At 37.8% G+C, this 20,732-nt stretch overlaps 2 protein-coding genes and 1 long non-coding RNA gene across 4 annotated transcripts in view; 1 reads left to right on the top strand and 2 right to left on the bottom strand.

Annotated features, from left to right (window-relative positions):
- The window catches only part of LOC309498358, a 179,194-nt gene that overhangs the window by 102,036 nt on the left and 56,426 nt on the right, over positions 1-20,732 (top strand). The gene's annotated exons all lie outside the window — the stretch shown is intronic.
- Positions 1,556-19,697, bottom strand: LOC309498267 (protein CutA homolog). The gene is made up of 6 exons (XM_082168862.1): positions 19,363-19,697; positions 17,489-17,637; positions 4,657-4,716; positions 4,351-4,396; positions 4,085-4,134; positions 1,556-2,215 (listed from the first exon to the last, which is right to left on the bottom strand). Exons 1-6 carry the CDS (start codon positions 19,456-19,458, stop codon positions 2,113-2,115), a joined length of 504 nt encoding a protein of 167 aa, XP_082024988.1. The 5' UTR covers positions 19,459-19,697; the 3' UTR covers positions 1,556-2,112.
- LOC309498266 (uncharacterized protein) lies at positions 8,262-17,460 on the bottom strand. 2 transcript variants are annotated; one of them, XR_014205898.1, is made up of 3 exons: positions 15,590-17,460; positions 14,859-15,460; positions 8,262-14,759 (listed from the first exon to the last, which is right to left on the bottom strand). XR_014205898.1 is itself a non-coding variant. In XM_082168861.1 (3 exons), exons 1-3 carry the CDS (start codon positions 15,602-15,604, stop codon positions 14,620-14,622), a joined length of 693 nt encoding a protein of 230 aa, XP_082024987.1. In that variant the 5' UTR covers positions 15,605-17,460; the 3' UTR covers positions 8,262-14,619. The 2 variants fall into 2 exon arrangements, 1 of the variants encoding a protein (XP_082024987.1); XM_082168861.1 differs by having other exon boundaries at positions 14,923-15,460.

The following is a 20,732-nucleotide window of genomic DNA, read 5'->3' as shown; positions in this document are numbered from 1 at the left end:
TGTACTTGTGGTGGACTATTATTCCAGATTTGTGTAGATAGCCAAACTGACGCCCACAAGATCAGAAGATGTTATAGTACACCTAAAGTAAATCTTCTCCAGACATGGCATTCCAGAGCTTTTCTACAGCGACAATTGACCTCAGTTCTCAAGCCAGTTGTTCAAAGACTTTGCAGCAGCATATGGTTTCAGACATGTAACCAGCAGTCCAAGATTTACACAAAGCAATGGTGAGGCTGAGCGTCATGTCTAATGGGACGGAGACTTCGCACGCCAGTACCCCAGCTTCCTTCTTTGCTCATTCCCAGCCTGCCAAAGGAGGCTACGGTGGAGAAAAGGGAGAGAGAGAGGAGACTAAAGGACATTATTGTGTATAACAAAAGACATCGTGTGAGAGATCTTCCTCAATTATCACCAGGACAATCGGTGTGGATCACAGACACCAAGAGTGAAGGGACTGTCATCTCACCTCATTCTACACCCCGCTCATATGTCATAGAGAGCCCTTCAGGAGTCATCAGGAGGAATAGGCATCATCTATTGCCATTGCCTGAAATCACACCAAAGGTACAAATTCCAAGTACACCCGTCAGACCTACAGAGGGCGCCAGGCTCACACCAAACTGTTCAGAGTCTGTAGTTAAGACTCCAAAGGCAGCTACCCCAGGTCCTGTCAGAACCAGGCTTGGCAGAGTTGTCGTAAAACCTCAAAAACTGGACTTGTGAATACAAAAGAGTTAAATAAAAAGAAAGTGTTCAATAATTTGTAAAAGGTTAAAGAAAAAAAAAGAGTTTTCTTTCATGCAGTAAATGTTCATTTAAGTCTGCATTCATCTCATAGAAAGGGGGATGTGGTGTAGTCGGTTTTATTGTGAAGGGCCTAACAGGAAGTATGCAGACTACTGTGTGCTTACTGTGATGTGAATGGCTTTGAGTTTGAAGGACGCAAAATAAATGCTGTTCAGTTACTCTACAACGTGTCGCTTGAATCTATGCCCAAAAACACGACAATAAAAATGTATGTTAGACACACAAGGACCAGACAGTTAAATTTAGCCTGTTTAGAAGCTCTTTTAACATTTAAATCTCTTAAATAACATTTACTGTATTCTGAACGAACCTTTTTTATATTGTTTGTATATCACTCACACCCATGTGTTAATTCATGGATGACTGTATTTCTAATTCAAATAAGAGTTGTGTTTAATTAAGAGGCTTGAAAGGGGGTTTGTCTCAGAGATATATTCACAACAAACGTTGTTTGTTTCGAAACAAACAACTGCGATTGCGATAGCAACACGATAGACAACAGTTGCTGCAATAGCTTTACACTTACCAGTAAACTTTACAGGCATTCTGTGACTTTTGTGATTTGTGTTTTGTTGTGTGTGAAAAGCCTAAACTCAACATTGGGAGCTAAATACAAGAATAAAATATTCTAACTTACCTTTTAGCTTGCTGTGATAAAGTGCATATGTATTTATGTAGTGTCGAGAACATCAATATTTACATTATATTGACATACACGTACTGCAAAACAATGAGCAACGTAAACTTAATGTGTAAAATGTTGTAGTATATTTATTATTGTTAAAAAGTCAGTCAAAGTTGAAAAGATCTCATTCATTAATTTAGAAATGAATGCATTATTTTTTTAAAACACTTCAATTCTGCCCAACCACCACATTAAAACAACCAACCATGAGAAATAAGTGGTATAAATTACCACATTTTAACAAATGAATTCATATTAGCTTAATAATATAAGCTATAAGTTATACTCTTTATAATAAAGTTATTCACATAAAAAAAATAGTCAATAAATATACACTTGAGCAGAGTCATCATCATCTTTCTCCTCTCCAGCGACGGCACTGAATGCATGTAAATGCACTAGTAAAACCACATCAGACAAATCCCTCCCTTTACACAAAAAACCTTACAGTAAATGTACACTCTGATCTTTATATTAATGGACATTCATTCCTCTGTATGGGCCAGGGTTCCCATTAACCTGAGAATTTGTGCTCACGCTCCCACATCTCCTATATCTTTCTACATGCCGAGTTTCCAACAGGGGAGCTTCTCCGTTGGACTGCAGACAGTGATGTATCAAATATCAGTGACTGCGTCATCCATCCACTTCAGGTAGTGCTGGCTTCCATCATCTATAGGAAAACTGATGATTTCTGGAATGTCATATGGATGCACAGCTCTGGGGGACACACATGAGTCCCAATTGAAATAACAGATTTGAAAATAAGGAAATAAAAAAAACATTCACATTAAAATAACAAGGAAACAGCTGTACTTATCTGTATTGTACACTACCATTCAAAAATTTGGGGTCAGTAAGATTTTTTTTAATTAAATTAATACTTTTATACAGTAAGGATTAAATTGATAAAAAAAAGACAGTAAATATGTATAATGTTACAAAAGATTCATCATATCAGCATATTAGAATGATTTCTGAAGGATCATGTGACACTGAAGAATGGAGTAATAGCTGCTGAAAATTCTGCTTTGTCATCTATGAAAAAAAAATTACATTTAAAAAAAAATTAAAATAGAATTGGGGTGTAATGGCACATGTATTTGTCCCAAACCGTCACGCTTCGGTGCATGCAGTTAGACGACGAATACAGTCAGTGACCGGCGATCAACACTTGCAGCAATGCAATGCGGTTTGCTAACCACCACAACAGGAAAAAGTGCAACTTTTACTTGAGCGCTTGAAAACCGTGAAGTCCACTAGATAGTGCGCACAGGTGAATGCGTCTTTCTGTGCTCACTAAATGCTGCTAGGTGGAACAAACTGTAATTTGCACTACTGTCTGTTCAAAATGAAAATAAACAGAGCAAATGTGGATTTGTTGCCTTTTCTCTGGTAACACTTTAGTTTAGAGTCCAATTCTCACTATTAACTATTAGCATGCATATTAGGATATTGGCTGTTTATTAGTACTTATAAAGCACATATGAATGGATTATTCTGCATGATCATATTCTACATCCCTTAGTCCTACCCCATTCCTAAACTTAACAACTAACTTACATTAATGAGGCAAAAGTCATAGATAATAGTTAGTTAATAGTGAGAATTGGACCTTAAAATAAGGTGTGACCGTTTTTTGCTATTGCATCGAACTCGTATCGAACCGTGACCCCAAAACCGAGGTACGTATCGAACAGTGACTTCTGTGAATCTGTAAACACCTAACAGAAAACAATCCTTTTAAATTGTAATATTATTTCACAATATTACTCTTTTTACTGTAGTTTTGATCAAATAAATGCAGACTTGGTTTTAAAAATGTTAAAAAACCTTACCAAACCCAAACTTTTGTACAATAGTGTACAATGATAGTGTTGCTGAAAGCTCAGAAAGTTCAGTTATAAATTGGTGAACTTCTGCACTTTCATAAAAATGTATTCAGAAACGGCTTCCTTTCCTCACGAGCCAGCTTCTATACCACAGCTGGAGTCTTAAAAGCTTCTTGATACTCCAGTGTTCACATGCACCAGGCGGTTCTGGGCATTACATCTTTTTAGGGTCTTTGAATGCTCTGGGCAAATGTAAGTCAAGCATATATATATTTTTAAAGTATTTATCATTTTGAAATCCACCCTTATTTCTGACATTTTAACATATTAATGGATATGCCCTGACTAGTCCACATGATGACAATTTCCAGAATAATCCAGAATTCAACAGACTTCAACAAGCGTCACTCAAATATAGTACATGACTTTTGGCCTGCTTACAGGAACCACAAAGGAAGAAGACTTTTCCCTCAGACCGAGATGGTCTGATGACATAGAAACTGCAATACCAAACGAGAAAGCCTCAGTTAACAGTCGCTCAACTTGATATAACAGCCAATTGGTGTCATCTGACCTGATAATGCTGATTTGATGATTGAAGCATTGTGAATAACAACACAAGCTACTGTACATTGTCAATAATGAATTGAAATATTCAAACATTTAACCATTTGTGTCTGTTTACATGTTTATGACTAAAGTGCAAATATCTTGGGTCAAAATGAAGTTTAACCAATGTTGACAAAAAAGTACTTGCTTTATGTATGCCACAAGTCTCTGCACCAGAGATGTTCTTGTCCTCACAAGCTGTTAAAGAAATTATAAATTTAGTATAGGTAACATTTTTTAAATTGCATAACCATTATAAGATACAGTTGTAAAAAACACGTGATATAGAACCTTTGCATACACTTTAGAACTTTACATAAAAAACTTTATTAACATATTTAAAAAATATTATTTGACATATAATATTTGATTTGAATGATAAATCGGAAGTATGAATAAATATAGCAAACACACCAGCAGTATTTCTGTGGCATCCTGAATATCTCCTTTCCAGTAGTACCTGAAATGAATAAACAATTGATATTTTAGATGAATGATTACATTTCATAAATGCATACATTTAATACTTATGTGATTTAATCTAATTTAGTTTTACAAGATTATTTAAAGAGGCAATTATTAGAAAGTAAAAGATTACAAGTTTGTGTATATTAACTTTCAATTTATATCTCTGTATGTTGTGGCTAAAGTTACACTTGAGCCGTGGTGTTTTGGGTTTAGAGCTCATAGTGCATGAAAGGTTAAACTCGCTGGTCTTACATAGTGGTAGTGCGAGGAAATATATTCACACATGCTGCCAGCCTTTTCTCCATGATGCTCCTAACAGAAAGAAGAGAGACAGAGAGAATATGTTAAGGCTAAAATATTACAGACATGGAAGATGTATAGCAGCAGTGCAGAAATAAATTAAATTAGGAAGGTTTGCCAAACAGTATGCATATATATATATATGGCGCAATGGATAAGACACAAGCCTTTGGTGTGAGAGACCCGGGTTCGAATCCACTGTGAGACACCAATGTGTCCCTGAGCTAGACACTTAACCCCTAGTTGCTCCAGAGGCGTGCGACCTCTGACATATATAGAAATTGTAAGTCGCTTTGGATAAAAGCGTCAGCTAAATGAATAAATGTAAATGTAAATTACAGAGGATGCGATCTGCTCTATGGTAGATTTGTGTTTGCCAGCTCATTGCTTGGCTTTTAGTGTTTTTTTTGCTACATCCCTTAGTTGTGCTGTCATCGCCTAACCAACTGAAAATGTCCCTGCTGCCTTTCCCCTTTTCTAATGCACCTGCCATTACCTCGTACCTTACTACCTTTGTGCTGACCATCCTTTCTTTTATACTCCATTACTTGAACAATAGAATACTTTTCTGACATTGGCAAAGCGTCATTCAAACTCCAGACCTTGTGCACTCCCCAAAAATAACATTTTTGTTTGCCCATACATGCTTTATTAAAGAAAGTGGATTAGTAGATTATTACATCTGAATCAGGGGAAAAAAGGAAATGCTCCCTCACTTTTGTGTGGTTTTGAACCTCAAGAACCGCTTGGATGAGCTTACTAGTCTAGAGTGCACTCTAATGACTTAACAACTGTAAAGTGCTCTTCAACAAGTATAATGGGAAATCTAACTAAATAAAACTAATGCAGCTGAGAGGGAATATGGAAGCTCAGGTTGAGATACTCTATAATATCAATCACGGTCAGGTTTTGCAAGTTCTGTAAAAACAATTGTGGAGAACCTTGTGGTATGGAAGACAACAGATAGCTTTTTGTAATAATTTCTGAGCCCATAGGCTGGACTATATTTAATAAGCGTATTTACATGCGCATTCTTAATACGATTATACTTAAGCCGACAGTACATGTAGTCATGTAAACACGTTAACCCGTTTTCCTTTATGGTCAATTTCGTCCAGCATGTAAACACATAAACCCAGCTCTGTGTGCTTATTGAAGTGTGCATGTGTGATATGTAACAGGAAAGACCTTGTTTCAGCCACGGAATAAAAAATAAAAAAGGTAATTATGACATTTTTTTCAGAACATGTCATTAATTGACATCTGAGATACAAACTCAGATTTGATTACATTTTTCTCAGAATTGTGAAATTTAAACTCGCAATTGCAAGAAAAAAAAAAAAGTTAGATACACGAATGATTACGTTTTTTTACGTCACTACCATGCAGGGAATAACCTGATTTTTTTAATATATTTTTTAAAATAAGTCTTGTATTTGCGTGTCATGTCTAGTTTTGAGTTTTATTTTATGTTCATGTTTCATGTTACTAGTTTTGGTTTTTGGTTCATGTTTCATGCCCTTGTCCTCATGTGAATCTTTATTGTCTAATCATGTTCACAGGTGTGTCTTGTTTAGTGATTAGTCCTTGTGTTTGCCATGTGTCTTTGTCAAGTATTGTTTGTTTAACCACTGTGTCGTGTCGGTGCCAAGTCTTTGTTTTGTATTTTGATCATGTTTGGATATAAATAAACTGCACTTGGGTTCTGCAACTCGCCTCCAGTGGATTCGTTACAGAATACTTGACCAACCATAAACCAAGCAGCTTGTTTGCTTCAACTTTGTCAAACGGGAAGAGCTATTGAGGATTATGTCAATGATTTTTTTGTTTCTCATGGATTATCTGCCCTGGGACGAGATTCAAATAAAAACGTGTTTTCATTATGGATTGGACCATGACCTTGCTGGACTAATGCCCGTAGAACACCCTTGTACACAATGTCAGTGTATAGACTTTATTTGTTGACTTTACTAGCACGGCTAAGGAAACAGCCCTATAAACCCCCGCTATCAAGCAACTTCCTAACAAATGCCAGGTCCATCGTCCACAAAATTCATGAAGTATGTGTGTGCTATGATGTTGTAAGAAATTGTAGTCTGTGTAACGACTGAGACAAATCAGACAAGTATTTGTTATAGTTTGACAAATAATATTTAAAACTCACTCTGGGATCTTGCCCAACAAGGGCAAGAAGGTCTTAGTTACCATGACCACGATCAGATAAGTTTGTTTTATGGCTGTTAAGAAAAAATGTGGTCACGTGGTCGAGACAGAGACAATGGGGAAGACAGAAACAGACTTTAAAACAGACTTTGCTGCATTAATCTGATCTATAAATGAACATGCATGTCATGGGATTGAAGGGAGAGAACCCAAACGCAGAGGATATGCAGACACTCAGGTTTATTTCGACACAAAACAGAAAACAAAACCCACGAGGGGGCAAAACAGGACTGAGGAGAGGTCACTTTGACTAAGACAAGATAATGAACAAAAGACTAGACTCTGACTTGACGATGACAGGAAACAAACTAACAATTCTCATTAAACAGATTTCTGACGAAGTACTCACAGCGTTTAACATACAACGTTTCACAATGTTAGACAATGTACCGACACAGGACAGAAAACATGAGGGGATTAAATAGGGAGCAAACTAATCAGGAACACAGGTGAAAGCAACGATCTAATGATTACAAGATGAGATAACAAGGGGGCGGGGTGAGGTGACAAGACAACGCAAGCACACAGCCCAAACAAATGGCCATGTGCTTACACATAAAACATGGGTCTGTCATGATCCTGCCTCAAGACCAGGGAAAATCAAAGACTAGAAGGCAGAATCATGACAATGCATCCCAGAAAATTGTGTGAATGATTTACTGTCTTGTGTAGTGTTTTTAATTCTATTATTTTCTTGATACTGTGTATTCTATGATAGAACAATGTAACCTCACCTATATATCATGTTTGGTCTCTATAAATTGTTACTTTGAAGATCAAAATGATTGTGTACATGATATGCCGATAGCTGCGCAACATATTAGTATTACAAGAATCTTTCTTAGTTTCTTCATCACAAACCAATCCAGCTGCACATGCAAATGAGCATGCTTAAAACAAAGATTCATAAATCAACCACAGAGGAATTTTCCCGCTTGGAAATTCCACCCTTCTCATTGGTCAAGCAAACCCGGAGAGGTGGGGCCTTTCTCAGGCTTTATTAGAGACAAATTCATAGTGACCCTCTCTCTCTTCTTCTGGTTCTCTACTGCTGTTTCTTCGGGTTGATGTCTGTGGGGACCCCCCACTGGGGCCCAAGGGCCCCGGCAGGCCATGACCACTGCATGCTATCCTTTCACTCTCCCAAAGGAGCCAGACTGTCTTTTCTTCAATCCAACTCAGAAGAAAACTGCAACCTTTCCATCACTGAATGGGCAACGATCAACTCTTGGCCTTCTCGGTACGTTCAGGGTGCCGTGCTGTCCAGCGTGGCCTCAGCAGGCCCCAGGGCAGCAGGCCTCGACTCACAACCAGCCATGAGGTGCTCTGAAAATGATAAGCTGATGGTTCTTTTCATAGTTAAATGAATATTTTCCATAGTTCCATTTCCTGCTTCCGGTTCCATATCACTCACCATTGTTTGTTTGTTTGTTTGTTTGTTTGTTTGTTTGTTTGTATGTATGTATGTATGTATGTTTAGTTTAGTTATGTTTGTGATTTAGTTAATAAAACTTGTGCACAATACATATTTGGTTCTGATTCTCTGCTTGCAACAAAGTCTATTTTATGATCTTGATCCTGTTACATGCTCTAAGCGCTGTACATGCTAAGAAATAAACATTTTTTGGTGGCCATGAAAGATACGCTTTTCTTAGAATAAATGAATAATCAAAAGAGTTCGTTGGACAAACTGATTAATTGATTGTAATATTAATTTAGCTACATCAAGTGAATCCAATTAACTGACCCAAATATTAATAATTAATCATAATGAATAATTATGAGTTAGTTAATATTTCCTCTTTGAGCTAACTCGTTACATCTGCCTCGACCCAGATTCCACTCCAAAATATATTTTAGAATGAGCTCATCCCACAAATGGCTTAATTATCATAGATCTTTATCATAATTATCATTATCTAAGGTATATCTTGCTTACTTCTCTCTTTTTTTCTCTTTCTTTTTAATGTTTATATATTTATTATTATGCACTGCAATTTAATTGTATACGTGATGTGCAATGACAATACAGATTCATATAATTATTATTATTATTATTATAATAATTACATAATATCTATATCATACAAAATTATTATTAAAAAATATATTTTAAGAAAAAGGGGGGTCTGCATGACTAGTTTTGAGTTTTATTTCATGTTCACGTTTCATGATACTAGTTTTGGTTTTTGGTTCATGTTTCATGTTTCCTGTCTTATCATGTGATTCTCTTGTCCTCATGTGATCCTGCCATGTGCTTCCCAAGTCTTTTGTGTCATATTGTTTTAAGCCCTCGTGTTTTCCATGTGTCTTTGTTAAGCATTGTTTGTGTAACCACTGTGTGGAGAGTGTTAGTTTGTCAAGTTGTGTCATGTCACGTTATGCTTAGTCAAGTCTTTGTTTTGTATTTTGATCATGTTTGGAGGTAAATAAACTGCACTTGGGTTCTGCAATTCGCCTCCAGTGGATTCGTTACAGCGCGATTTAATTGAGTTGCCGGGTTATTAGTTTGCATGTAATTAATGGGTTAATTCAATAAAATGATTTTTGGGAGTTATCAGCATATTGGTGTATGTAAACATGCTCAGTATTGCATAATACTACATTTCATAACTACAGTACATACAGTGTTATTTTGATAATGAACAACAAGGTAGTCTTTAGAACAGGGTTTGGCAACCTTGTTTATCATGAAGTGCCATTTTTCATCAAGTTTCTTTGTCAGTGGAAATATGTGTGCATATAACACTGCATTTTGAAATACAAAGGAAGCTTTCAGAACGCAATGTTATTACGCCCGTTTCACACATACTCCGTATGCGGTGCGTATTTTTTTATGAGCTGTAAAAATCTGGGTTTTTTCGGGAACTTTTTTGCCTCATGTACACAACAAGTCATTTAGAGATTTGCAACAGTTTATTTTTTACACAAAGTTTGATTTTACGCAATTAATCTGTTTTGCAGTTCCTGACTCTGTTGCTTTTCGGTTGCAAATTGCTGTTCACAGGCCTGCAATGCTTTTGGCCGTATTTATGCGCAAAAAACATGCCAAAAGTGTAAGCGCGGAAAAATGGAAGTCAGAGGAATACAGATCCTATTTATTTTGCATTAGCATGAAGCTGCAGCTTCACAATACATGGATTACACTTACGAAAAACAGTAAAATGCTGCAAATATTTTTTTCTTACACTTGAAAGGCGATTTACACCTTTACAAATCTTCTCTTGCGCATGCAAATTTTATTTACGCTTGCAATCTTATGTACACTTTCACAAATCTTACCCTGCGCATGCGATTCTTTATGGCATCATATTACCTTCATAAATGTGACAGCGCATGGTTCGTGGTCAAAATGAACACAGATTGACATGAAAATATAATAATCTCACCATAAATGCATTTAATTAAATAAAATGTAGTAATCTCCCCATAAATGCATTTAATTAAATACTACTATTTTTGACAGTCATCTTTTGGGTAAAGCAAAGAAAACTACAATTTACCTCAACAAGGCGACATAATGAACAACACTAGTCTCATTCATGGAGATGGAAAAACAAGTCCTTTGTGACATGCAAGATTTATTGTATTGAAATGCAAAAGAAAAGGCATGAGAGTCGGCTGTTTTTATCAATTTTAAGTTAAGTTTTAATTTAAAATGTTTGTATATAGAAGTAGCATTGAATAATACGTTGTTTAAATTGTGTTTAAACGAGAATACGTCTATTAAAGAGTATGTGTACAAAGAGAATCGCAATGCTGACAAAACTTTTTTTAAATCAAAGTTGCTGATAACTTCTGGATTTGAAATACAAATAGTGAGTAAATGTGTTTGTGGTACAGCCGCGGATCAGTTACGCACTGCAAACGCAGCATATGTGAAAGCCCTATAGCGCCTGCTGCTCCTGCACCGCATACGCACTGCAAACGGAGTGTGAAACGGGCGTAGGCTGTAACTCAATTCCAGTAACATACAATAACAATATGCATTTTTTTCACCAAACGTGCTAAGACGCACAACATCTCACAAAATTGTTGGTTCTGACAGTTATATAAGTAAACCCAGTTGTCCACAGAACTGCAGTAGGTCCAGTCTTCTTTATGTCAATGTGGACAGAGCTAATTATCACTACGTATCTATATATTTCTAAGGCTGCTTCCAAATATGCATACTTTCCTACTATAAAGTAGGTGTAAAACAGTATGTGAAAAAGAGTAGAATGTCCGAATTCATAGTGTTTTCCTAAAACAGCAGGTAAAAAGTGCCCTGATACAGTAACCTATTACTTCCAGCAAGATTCTGAAGTGCACACCCAATAGACATTTCACTATCCCATGAGGCCAAAGGAAAGGATTTGTGAATGGCAGTGGAGCAAAATTCATACTATTTAGATTTTAGAGCAAATGTTTTAACGGTTGCAAAGCAAAAAAGAGAGTATGCGATTGCAGATGTAGCGTAAAAAAACAAACAAAAAAACAATATTGTCCCTATTGTTGCAAAAAAAAAAAAAAAAGAAGTGATTCTTTTTATCTCTAGCTTTATCACAGTACAGATAAGAGGGACTTTGTCCTTAGGTTGGAACCAGCTTTGTCATCCAGGCATTCAATAAAAGCGGAGATGTCTTTTAACTAAACTTCCTTATCCACTGTTGCGTTGATGCATATTTTATAATTATTAAAAAATAAAACATAGAAATGCATGTGATCATAAAATAATTTAAAGGAAATCACTACACTGTGAGTGACAACAATAAAGAAGTATCAGTACTAAGTAGTGTGTCTGGTTGTTTCACAGATTGTGGTCTAACGCCTTAGCTAAACGTACAGGTTCTTTTGACAATTCAGCTTAAAAACAAACTCTACATGTAACAGTCAGTGACATACAGTACAATAAATGTCTTGTCACATGCAGGCTGTAAACATAAAACACCATTATCACCTGATGGCTAATTCAAAGTAGGTCACTTAGTACAAGCTACTATAAAATGTATCTATTTCTAACTGGTGTTGGTTGGGCAATATGCTCCATAGTAATATTTTTCTTTACTCATTTATTTGATGATTTACTAATCTAATAATTACTAATATTTTATAATCATGGAAACTGAGAATAATTTTTTATTTTGGGAGCAAAGAGGATCAAAGCTTTTAAACTTCTTAAAAATTTGTGGCCAGGCTTTTTCAAGCCAACTTTTTTTTTTAAATCTAGTTGTCTGTTGTGATGTTAAATAAAGCATTAAAAACCAGAGTATTCCAACATGTCAGTGGGGAAATTACAGACACATCCTCTCATATTGTTACTAATGCAGCATTTAGAAGAACCTCTAACTTCAGAACGAGATGAGAACACATTTTTATTATTTCTTGGGTCAAGAAAGTCTGCCATCGCACAGGTTTTAGCACGTCCCTGCAGCCGTGGGGCACTTTGATGGTCATCTTGCCGCTCCGCCACACCTGGCACGAAACACAAGCTTTCATCCAGAGCATGTGCAATAGCCCGAAATGGCATACCGTTGGCGCAGCTGCCATTAACCCCAGTGTTTTTTGAAAACACTTAAGGGGTGGCGATCTCCCCGGCTTGAACATGGCGAAATAACTGATTATAGGATTAGAGGGCTCTTGAGACTAGCCAGAATTAAACAGTCATCCATAGTTCAGGATACGCATTCAATTTGATTTCAGAGGGGACAGTGCAGCACCCATGCATTTTGTGTACATAGTTCAGAACCAGTAACTGATAGGCCACGCCCTCGAAGGAGAATCTCAGAAAGCCATCTGAATGTGGAAGTAGGCGTCTCTCATATCTACCGAAATTAACCAATTCCCGGGTTGAATGTGTGCAAGGATTTTTTTTACGGTGATCATTTAGAAAGAGCAGCATGACAGAACACAGTTCAATGGTCTCAAATCCAAAATAGGGCACCAATCTTTTTTCGGAACCAGAAAATAACGGCTGTAAAAGTCGCTCTCTCGATGCTCGGAAGGTACCACCTCTATAACACGCTTCTCTAATAGTGCATGTTTCTCTGTGCGCAAGATTGGAGCATCTTGTGGCTGAACAGTAGACCTCATCGCCGCTGAAGCAGGGTCCTCTGCAACAAAACTGCAGAGTGTAGCCACTTAACACACTTCTCATTACCCATTCTGAAATGTCAGGAATCGCTCACCAAGCAAGCTATGTGACACCATTGATTCTGGGACAGGACTCCATGACCAATCCTCTCTCCGAGGCTGTAGTCAACATGGCGTCATCGTTGTCCTCCGACATGCCAAAAGACACTGTGGGCTATTTCAGAGGGGCAGAGGGAGTCATCGGCATAAGTAACAGGGGGCTCAGGTGAGTGCAAGGTATGCGGGAACAGTGCCGACGTGAGCTCGTCTCCTGAGAAAGCAGCCTCAGACTGGGCATTTTATCACAAACGACGATGGCAATACGGAGGCGAAGGATCCTAACGCTCATCTCCGTTTCCGCATGGGCATGACCCAGGTAAAGTACACACGAGTTGTGTCGATCCGGAAGCTCAATAGTTCCTGAGCTAGAACGGAACTGCTTCAAAGACATCTCTTACAAAGTCGTCTTAAAGTTTGCTGTAACGCAAAAGGGAAATAATCCACTTGATAAGGCATCAACGGCGAATACAGGCTCAAGTAGACAGGTGTCATGTAATGAAGGAGAAAGATTCTAATGCAATGATGTCAGCGGTGTCTTATATAGTGGGAGCGCCCGCCCTTTTTTGCGCACTTGAACGTCATTGGCAGGCACTGGCATGGCACCATTCAATAGGGCTTCAGTATTCTAGGAGAAGGGGAGTTTCCCCATAGCGTCATCAATGACGCAATGTTGCGAACCGACCTTGAAAGGGAACACATTAGGCTTGTTCGACTTCATGCAGCTCTGCGCAGAACGATCGGCGGCTGACTTGAAGCAGTGCATGCTGGTTAGAAATTTTGTCCGACTTGATACAGCGCCACGTGACTGTGACGTATGCCATCAAAGTATCGCGAGAGCGATTCAAGAGTAGCCGGAGAACTCAGCCAGCGAAGCTTCTCAAGAGCGGCTGCACCGGGCTGCTCGAGCTCTAATGACGACACAACTGTTCCACGATTGGCCGGATTCACCGCATGACAACGATCACGTGTGTTTCGTGTTTATTCGAACCGAACACCTTTAGTTCCTCTAAAGCTCACAAATCAGTTTTTTATAACAATAAACACTCTTTTCATGTAGTTACGATGTTATATTGTGTCATGTTTTTCAAATTAAAACTGATTAAAAAACGTAGACTCCACTTCATTGATAGTAGTTTATGTTGAACTTTATTCTTGTTCAAACAGACGCTGTATGAAGCAGTATTGAATGAAAATGTCTCTGAAACATCTGTGTATTATTTGGCAAATATTGCATTTATTTCACTTCAGCTGTGGTAAAGTATGCAAACAACACCACGTGAGCGGTCACTACGGGAACCATAAAGTGTCCGACTTCACGTCTCCGTTTGCAGCTCCTCCCCGCCTGCACGCGGCTACTCTCGCCAAAATAGTGTAACTTTGTGTGTATAAACTATATTATCAAATTTCCTAGTGTCCCACATTAGGAAATGTGGTTTCCAAATCCGGGACAGCATGATCAGCCTAATGTGGGACAGTACTTAACACTAGAAGTCCCAGAGAGCAGCCACTTGGCTTTTCTACCTATAAAACCCGCAGGACAGCCGATAGGCTGGAAGGCTTTAGGCTAATATCCTTAATCAGCTGTGAACAGTTGCTTTTGTTATGCAAACAATGTGGGGCCATGCTGAGCCACTTCAAGGAAACTTGTTTCACTTTGCCATCTTAGGGAGAAATCAACACACATGTTTTTTTTTTTCCTTTGTTGCTGAGATTTATATAAAATTATTTATAAATTTATATAAAATAAAAAAGAAACCAACCATTTGTACACATATTTACAAATAATATTAAAAAGTGAGTGAGTACATTCCAGCAATCACTCACAATCCTGGCACTGCCATGGTATCTCCCGTCTGCATTTACCACATGTGTATCTGTAGCAGTGAACACATCGCACAGTGGCATGATTGTTCTTGCATTGGTGTTTGACCTGACACATGGCTCTTTTTCCAGGGCTAGGTGTGGAGGGTTGTGTCCGAAGCAATTGTTCTTTTCTTGCCTTCGCACACATATGAGAGTTAGCCAACTCTCTTGCAAGCTCCAGCAGGAAGTCCACCCGTCTTTCCTGCCTTCCGGTGCATGCTTGATACAGCACATGTGCATTCAGTGCTGCCATGTCAATCATGTTATAGAACACGGCAACTGGCCAGCGCCGTGTCCCTGTACGGACAGTGTACTCCCGCACCATCTGGTCCATTACATCCACGCCGCACTTTGTGGTGTTGTAAAGGGTGATAGTGTTTGGCTTCCTTTTGGTGGTATTTTCAGTCTGAATCACGCTGTGCATGCTGCTAAGAATGTAGACGGTCTTCTTCTGTTTGGCCGCATACGCCGTCAGCGTAGCAGCAGTGGTTGAAAACACCTAATAAATAAGATAAATTGTTATTTTCATAGCACTTTTACACACAATGACACAATGACACACTTGGCGGTGTTGATTCTAAAAATTAGAAACACATAAACATAGAACCACAAAAGACCTGCAACATACCTGTGGTGAATTCATTGCGATCTGTGTGTCTAGCGGATTGAGGGATTTCCCGGCGAATCTTGTTGACTGTGCCGAGGATGGTGGTTTTCCGGCTAAGAAGTTTATGCGCAAGTGACAGCGATGTTAAGAAATTGTCCGTGGTAACATTTCTGCCCTTGTCTAGGAATGGTTCCATCAGCCTCATCACTACATTTTCAGACAGTCTCTCTCCACTGGGACGACTAGGGTCCTTGCCAAGATATGGGAGGACATTACAAATGTACTTGGATTTTAGGTCGCAAGCCACCCAAAACTTGATCCCAAACTTGTCAGGTTTAGTTGCAATATACTGCAGGAAACAGCAGCGAGTCAAGTTCTCTGCTTTTAGCAGCCCTCCCTCCCCCACACATACAAACAAGCCACCAGCAACCATTCACACACCTCCCCCCCAACCCCCCTGCAGATTGCTCAGGTAATGACCACATTTACACATGAATTGATGCTAATGATAGCCAAAAGACTGGCCAGTTAGCATCCACTTGGCTAAAGGAGGGTTAAAAAACTCTGGGACTTCTAGTGTTGAGTCAAACATGTGTGGTGGGGCATGGTTTGTGGGACAAACATGGCTATTTACATGGTTTTAGTCTTGTAATGCAATATTAGAATACTGTTAATGCAGATTTAACATTAGAAACAGGGAAAGCATAAGAGAAAGAAACTTAATCAGTGGAGGCAGGACAGGATGAAAGGAGCCATAGAGGAGTATAGGCAGATTGTTGAGGATGATGGGGTCCCTCAGCTGAGACTGTCGGCCAGGGCATGATGGAATGTCCCTAAATCTATTCTCCAGTGAATCTAAAACAAAATAAGATTTTACTATTCTACATGTATCAATGTGATTTTTGGTCTTTTATCATAGATTTTTCAGTGTCCCACATTGGGGACACAACTGTCCCACATTAGGAAGGCTGCAGATTGTCTCAGACAACTTGCAATAAGAGCACTAATATGTCTATAATTTCTCTTATGAATAGGTTATCTGACTTTTCTCTTTTGATCTGATTAGGACACATCCCATTTTTTTTAATGGTATTGGGTGTGGATTTAATGTTTTGGTTACACATCGCAATATGTCACAAAAGTCTAAAGTGCAAAAAATGTCCCACGTTAGGGCAATTCACCCTAAACGGTGCAGGAGCAGCACGCGCTATAGTGCAGTCACATATGCTGCGTTTGCAGTGTGTAGGCTAACTGATCCACGGCTGTACAACAAAACATACTCACTATTTGTATTTCAAATCCAGAAGTTATCAGCGACTTTTATTTAAAAAAAGTTGTCAGCATGCGATTATAATTAATACAATAAATCTTGCAAGTCACAAGAACTTGTTTTTCCATCTCGAGGATGAGACAAGTGTTGTTCATTATGTCGCCTTGTTGAGGTAAATTGTAGTTTCCGCACCGAGTCTATTTTTGCTCTTCTGCACGCGCTGAATTGCGCCCGTTAAAGTGACAGCGCATGGTTCGTGGTCAAAATGAACACAGATTTACATGAAAATATAATAATCTCACCATAAATGCATTTAATTAAATAAAATGTAGTAATCTCATCATAAATGTATTTAATTTAATTCTACTATTTTTCACAGTCATCTTTTTTACTTTAAAGACCGGGCCGGGGTAAAGCAAGGAAAACGATCGCTGCACTGCTGTATACGCACGCACCGCTCCTGGAACGGATCGCCGGACCGCATCCGCGTGCAGTGTGAAAGCTCTGTTAACATGGTGAGTACGGAAAAAAATACGTACCGCATGCATACGCACTGCATGCATACGCACTGCAAACGGAGTTTGTGTGAAACGGGCGTAACGCTCTATATTTCTTAACCTTGTTTGTGTTTGCGCATGCATGTACTGTACCTGCCAATATCTCTAGCAGTTTGTTCAGTAGGACAGTTGACAAGCAACACAGAATGATATCCGGCCACAAATCTTCCTGTGATGGCAGAATGAATCTGAACACCCAGGGTCTTCAGCACAGGGTATAGGGCAAGGGTCAGGACTAAAATCTACACATATGCACACAAAAAAGAAGGACCATTTAGAGAGAACAAAGAGCATTAATACAGTTAAGCATGGTGTATAGTACTAAAATCAACTAATATCATAAATGCCCATGGATTTTCTAGAATGTATGTAAATGTATATTTTCGTGTTATTGTCCAAGTGAAAATGCAAAAGAAAATGCATCGAAGAGCTGCTTTGAGAAAGGGTTACACTATTTTTTTTATATTAAAGTAAAAAAAAAATCCTGATATGAATATATGTAATGACTTGAGTATAATTGGAACAAACTTTTTCTTTTGGAAAAACTGCAGATATGCTTTTACCATTATTGTACTTTTATTGATTAATAGTAAATTAATCAACTCAATTCTCATTCATGCATGAATAGTATTTATCAGAATTTTGAGAATGCAAAAAATGTATTTATCAGAATGCAAATACCATATTCAGAATATCCTACCCGAACTGTATTTTATTCATCTTTATCTGTGCTTGTGTAAACAGAGGTAATTATGGGTTATATTAGATACATGTGAAAAGTCAAGCGATCAAAGAAATGGATAGTTCACCCAAAAGATGAAAATCACATCATCATTTACTCAATTTAATGTTATTTCAGACCTGTATGACTTTCCTCTGTGGAACAAAAAAGATGATATTTGGAAGAATACAACATTGACCCCCATTCAATTTTTATTATATGGGGTGAAATAAATCAATAATTTCTTCTAAATAAAAGTAAATAAATAAACTTTCATTCTTCTCCAGAACTCACAAAGAGATCAAAAATTTATTTTATCTTACTGTGTTCTGGCAGAAATTCAGAAATGTTGTGAAATGAGTTAGGTTTAAAAAAAAAAAAAAGAACATAAATGATAAATAATGTAGCCTATAAATTAAATTACTAATTACAGTATTACAAAAATGCAGCATAATAACTGGCAAGAGTTTTCATTCATCTCCAGTACTTCCATAAAAAAAAAAAAACAGAAGGTAAATAAAATTAATTTCTTTGTTTATTCCTATTATATGAATATTCAGTATGTGGATTCTGAATAAAGACCTTAATGAGAAAAAGATAGGAATATAAACGTGGTAACTTGACACAAGCAGACACAATAGCCTACACAACTTTGCAAGCGAGGAAACAATCCTCAACTTCAACCATTAATTTGAGGATCGCAAGGAAGGCACTCATCAGCTGATCTTGAAGAATTACTGCTGAATGCACAACCGCATCTTTCAGTGCCACAGAGGGCCTTTAAACATGCATTATCGTGTTCGATGTGAAAAGAACAGTGAGGGATTATTTTGCGATGACCTGACATCATCAGATTATATAATTTGTTAAACAGCTATTTGAGAAACAATGCTTGCTATTCAGAAGTTGCTATTACATTTAAATTGTAGCCTATACATTTCGCTAAAGCTTAACACAATTTCTCACACACAATAGTAGCAAACGGAGATATTGGAGCAGAAACACATGTTGAAACAGTTCACATCAGGCTCTTTTCTTTTAAGAATTTCACGTGAGCTCCTGATATTTATTTTTACTCACAGGCTATACAGTTCAACAAGTTTAGGCAACACTGTTTTGAAAGGCAAATTTACAATATTAAAACGTAAGCATGTCAACAGTCTGCCGTGTTCAACTTGCCAAGCACGTTCTGCTCAAGTCTCTCTATATAAATGTCACGTGTCAAGAGAAATAAAACTGGATTTACCACGCAAAAGACCACAAATCCCGAGCGAGGGACAGCCGAAGACATAATGCCCTTTGGATTTCGCTGGTAGAAGCAATCCGGTTTGGTCTCTTGCATATTTATTTAACAAGAGTAGAAGTTACATCACCCGTCAAGTGTAGGCTTCTGTGCGCAAAACAGTTCGCAGGGTGTTCAGCAGGTTCACCCCAATAACACATCAAAGTGCGTCGGACAGTTTCAGTCTGGACATTTCCCAAAGCGGCTGCGTGTCGCGCTCGATGCTGATTGAGTGACGCTCGTATCCGGATACCGGCCTCCAATGAAGAGCGGTGCACGTGTCTCATCATAAGAGGATTGAAAACCTAATAAACTTAAGTGCTGCTTCTGACTGTTTGTAGTTTGTTTTGTACTAGGCTACAATTAATGTCACTATGGCTTGTTCGATTGTTTATTCAAATTAAAATAGTCAATTGTATGTTTACAAAATTTCATTTACAGATAGGCTATGTAGCCTAATTAATTTTAGTGGTTTGTTAATTAACTTTTTGTGTATTATTTATTTTCCCCTGCCGTTGTTGAAAAGGGCAAATGAGAAGGCAATGCTCATCGCGTGGACCTGACAGACAAAGCAACTTTCCTACGCTAAGCGTTAATGATTGTTATGTCTGCTTGTTTTGTATTTAAACACCAGTGGGTGATTACAAGTCATACGGATACAGAGTCTTCAACAACCTCTAGATGTCGCAATATGTTGTGTTTTGAACAGTCTATGGTTTTGAAAATATGGGTTTTCATTGGCATAGAGCACCGATGTAGTTACATTACTTACAAACAATGCCAATAAATTGTTCAACTGTTAACTTAATAGCAAAAAAGTAGTTTAATCAGCATATTTAGCAGACGGGGAATTTTTTTTATTTATTTTTATTTTTATTTTTACAAAACTTGTAAAACAACAAATAGGATAATATAAATACTAATATTTGTGATTTAAATTTATTTCATCAATACACATGGATACTTTTAAAAGTCCATCAACTGAGGAAAAATGCAGCCTTAAACCAGTTAAACCTTACTACTTATTTCAGCCATATATAATTCCAGAACAGCCTTTTGATGACGGTAATACACTCTTTGAAACTTTAAGTAGACCTCATGGAATAAAATACTTTATTGAAAGTAAAGAAGAAAAAAAATCCTTTAAATTGCTGATGCGTTTTATTTGATCATTTTTAAAAATCAGCAATCAGGTTTTTTTGTGTGCGTCAGACAGAAACATGCTGTGTCTGTGTATCTGACAAACCACTGACCCAATTCCACCCTCGAACTTCCTCCATCTTCAAACAACTTTATGCAGTCTTCACTGGTCTAAATTTTAAGTACAATCAGAA

This window comes from Leuciscus leuciscus, assembly GCF_965113295.1.
Source record: "Leuciscus leuciscus genome assembly, chromosome: 5".
Lineage (NCBI taxonomy): Eukaryota > Metazoa > Chordata > Actinopteri > Cypriniformes > Leuciscidae > Leuciscus > Leuciscus leuciscus.
This window is presented reverse-complemented; position numbering and strand designations above follow the sequence as displayed.

Bases quoted from the DNA above. Each gene is read 5' to 3' on its own strand.
- LOC309498267 (XM_082168862.1), bottom strand. From the start codon at position 19,458: ATGCAAGAGACCAAACCGGATTGCTTCTACCAGCGAAATCCAAAGGGC. The intron at 4,717-17,488 runs GTACAGTACATG...TCTTTCTGTTAG, and splicing joins ACTGCTAGAGATATTGGCAG to GAGCATCATGGAGAAAAGGC. The intron at 2,216-4,084 runs GCAAGTACTTTT...TGTGTCCCCCAG, and splicing joins AGACTTGTGGCATACATAAA to AGCTGTGCATCCATATGACA.
- LOC309498266 (XM_082168861.1), bottom strand. The intron at 14,760-14,922 runs GTGAGTGATTGC...TTTCTCCCTAAG, and splicing joins ACCATGGCAGTGCCAGGATT to ATGGCAAAGTGAAACAAGTT.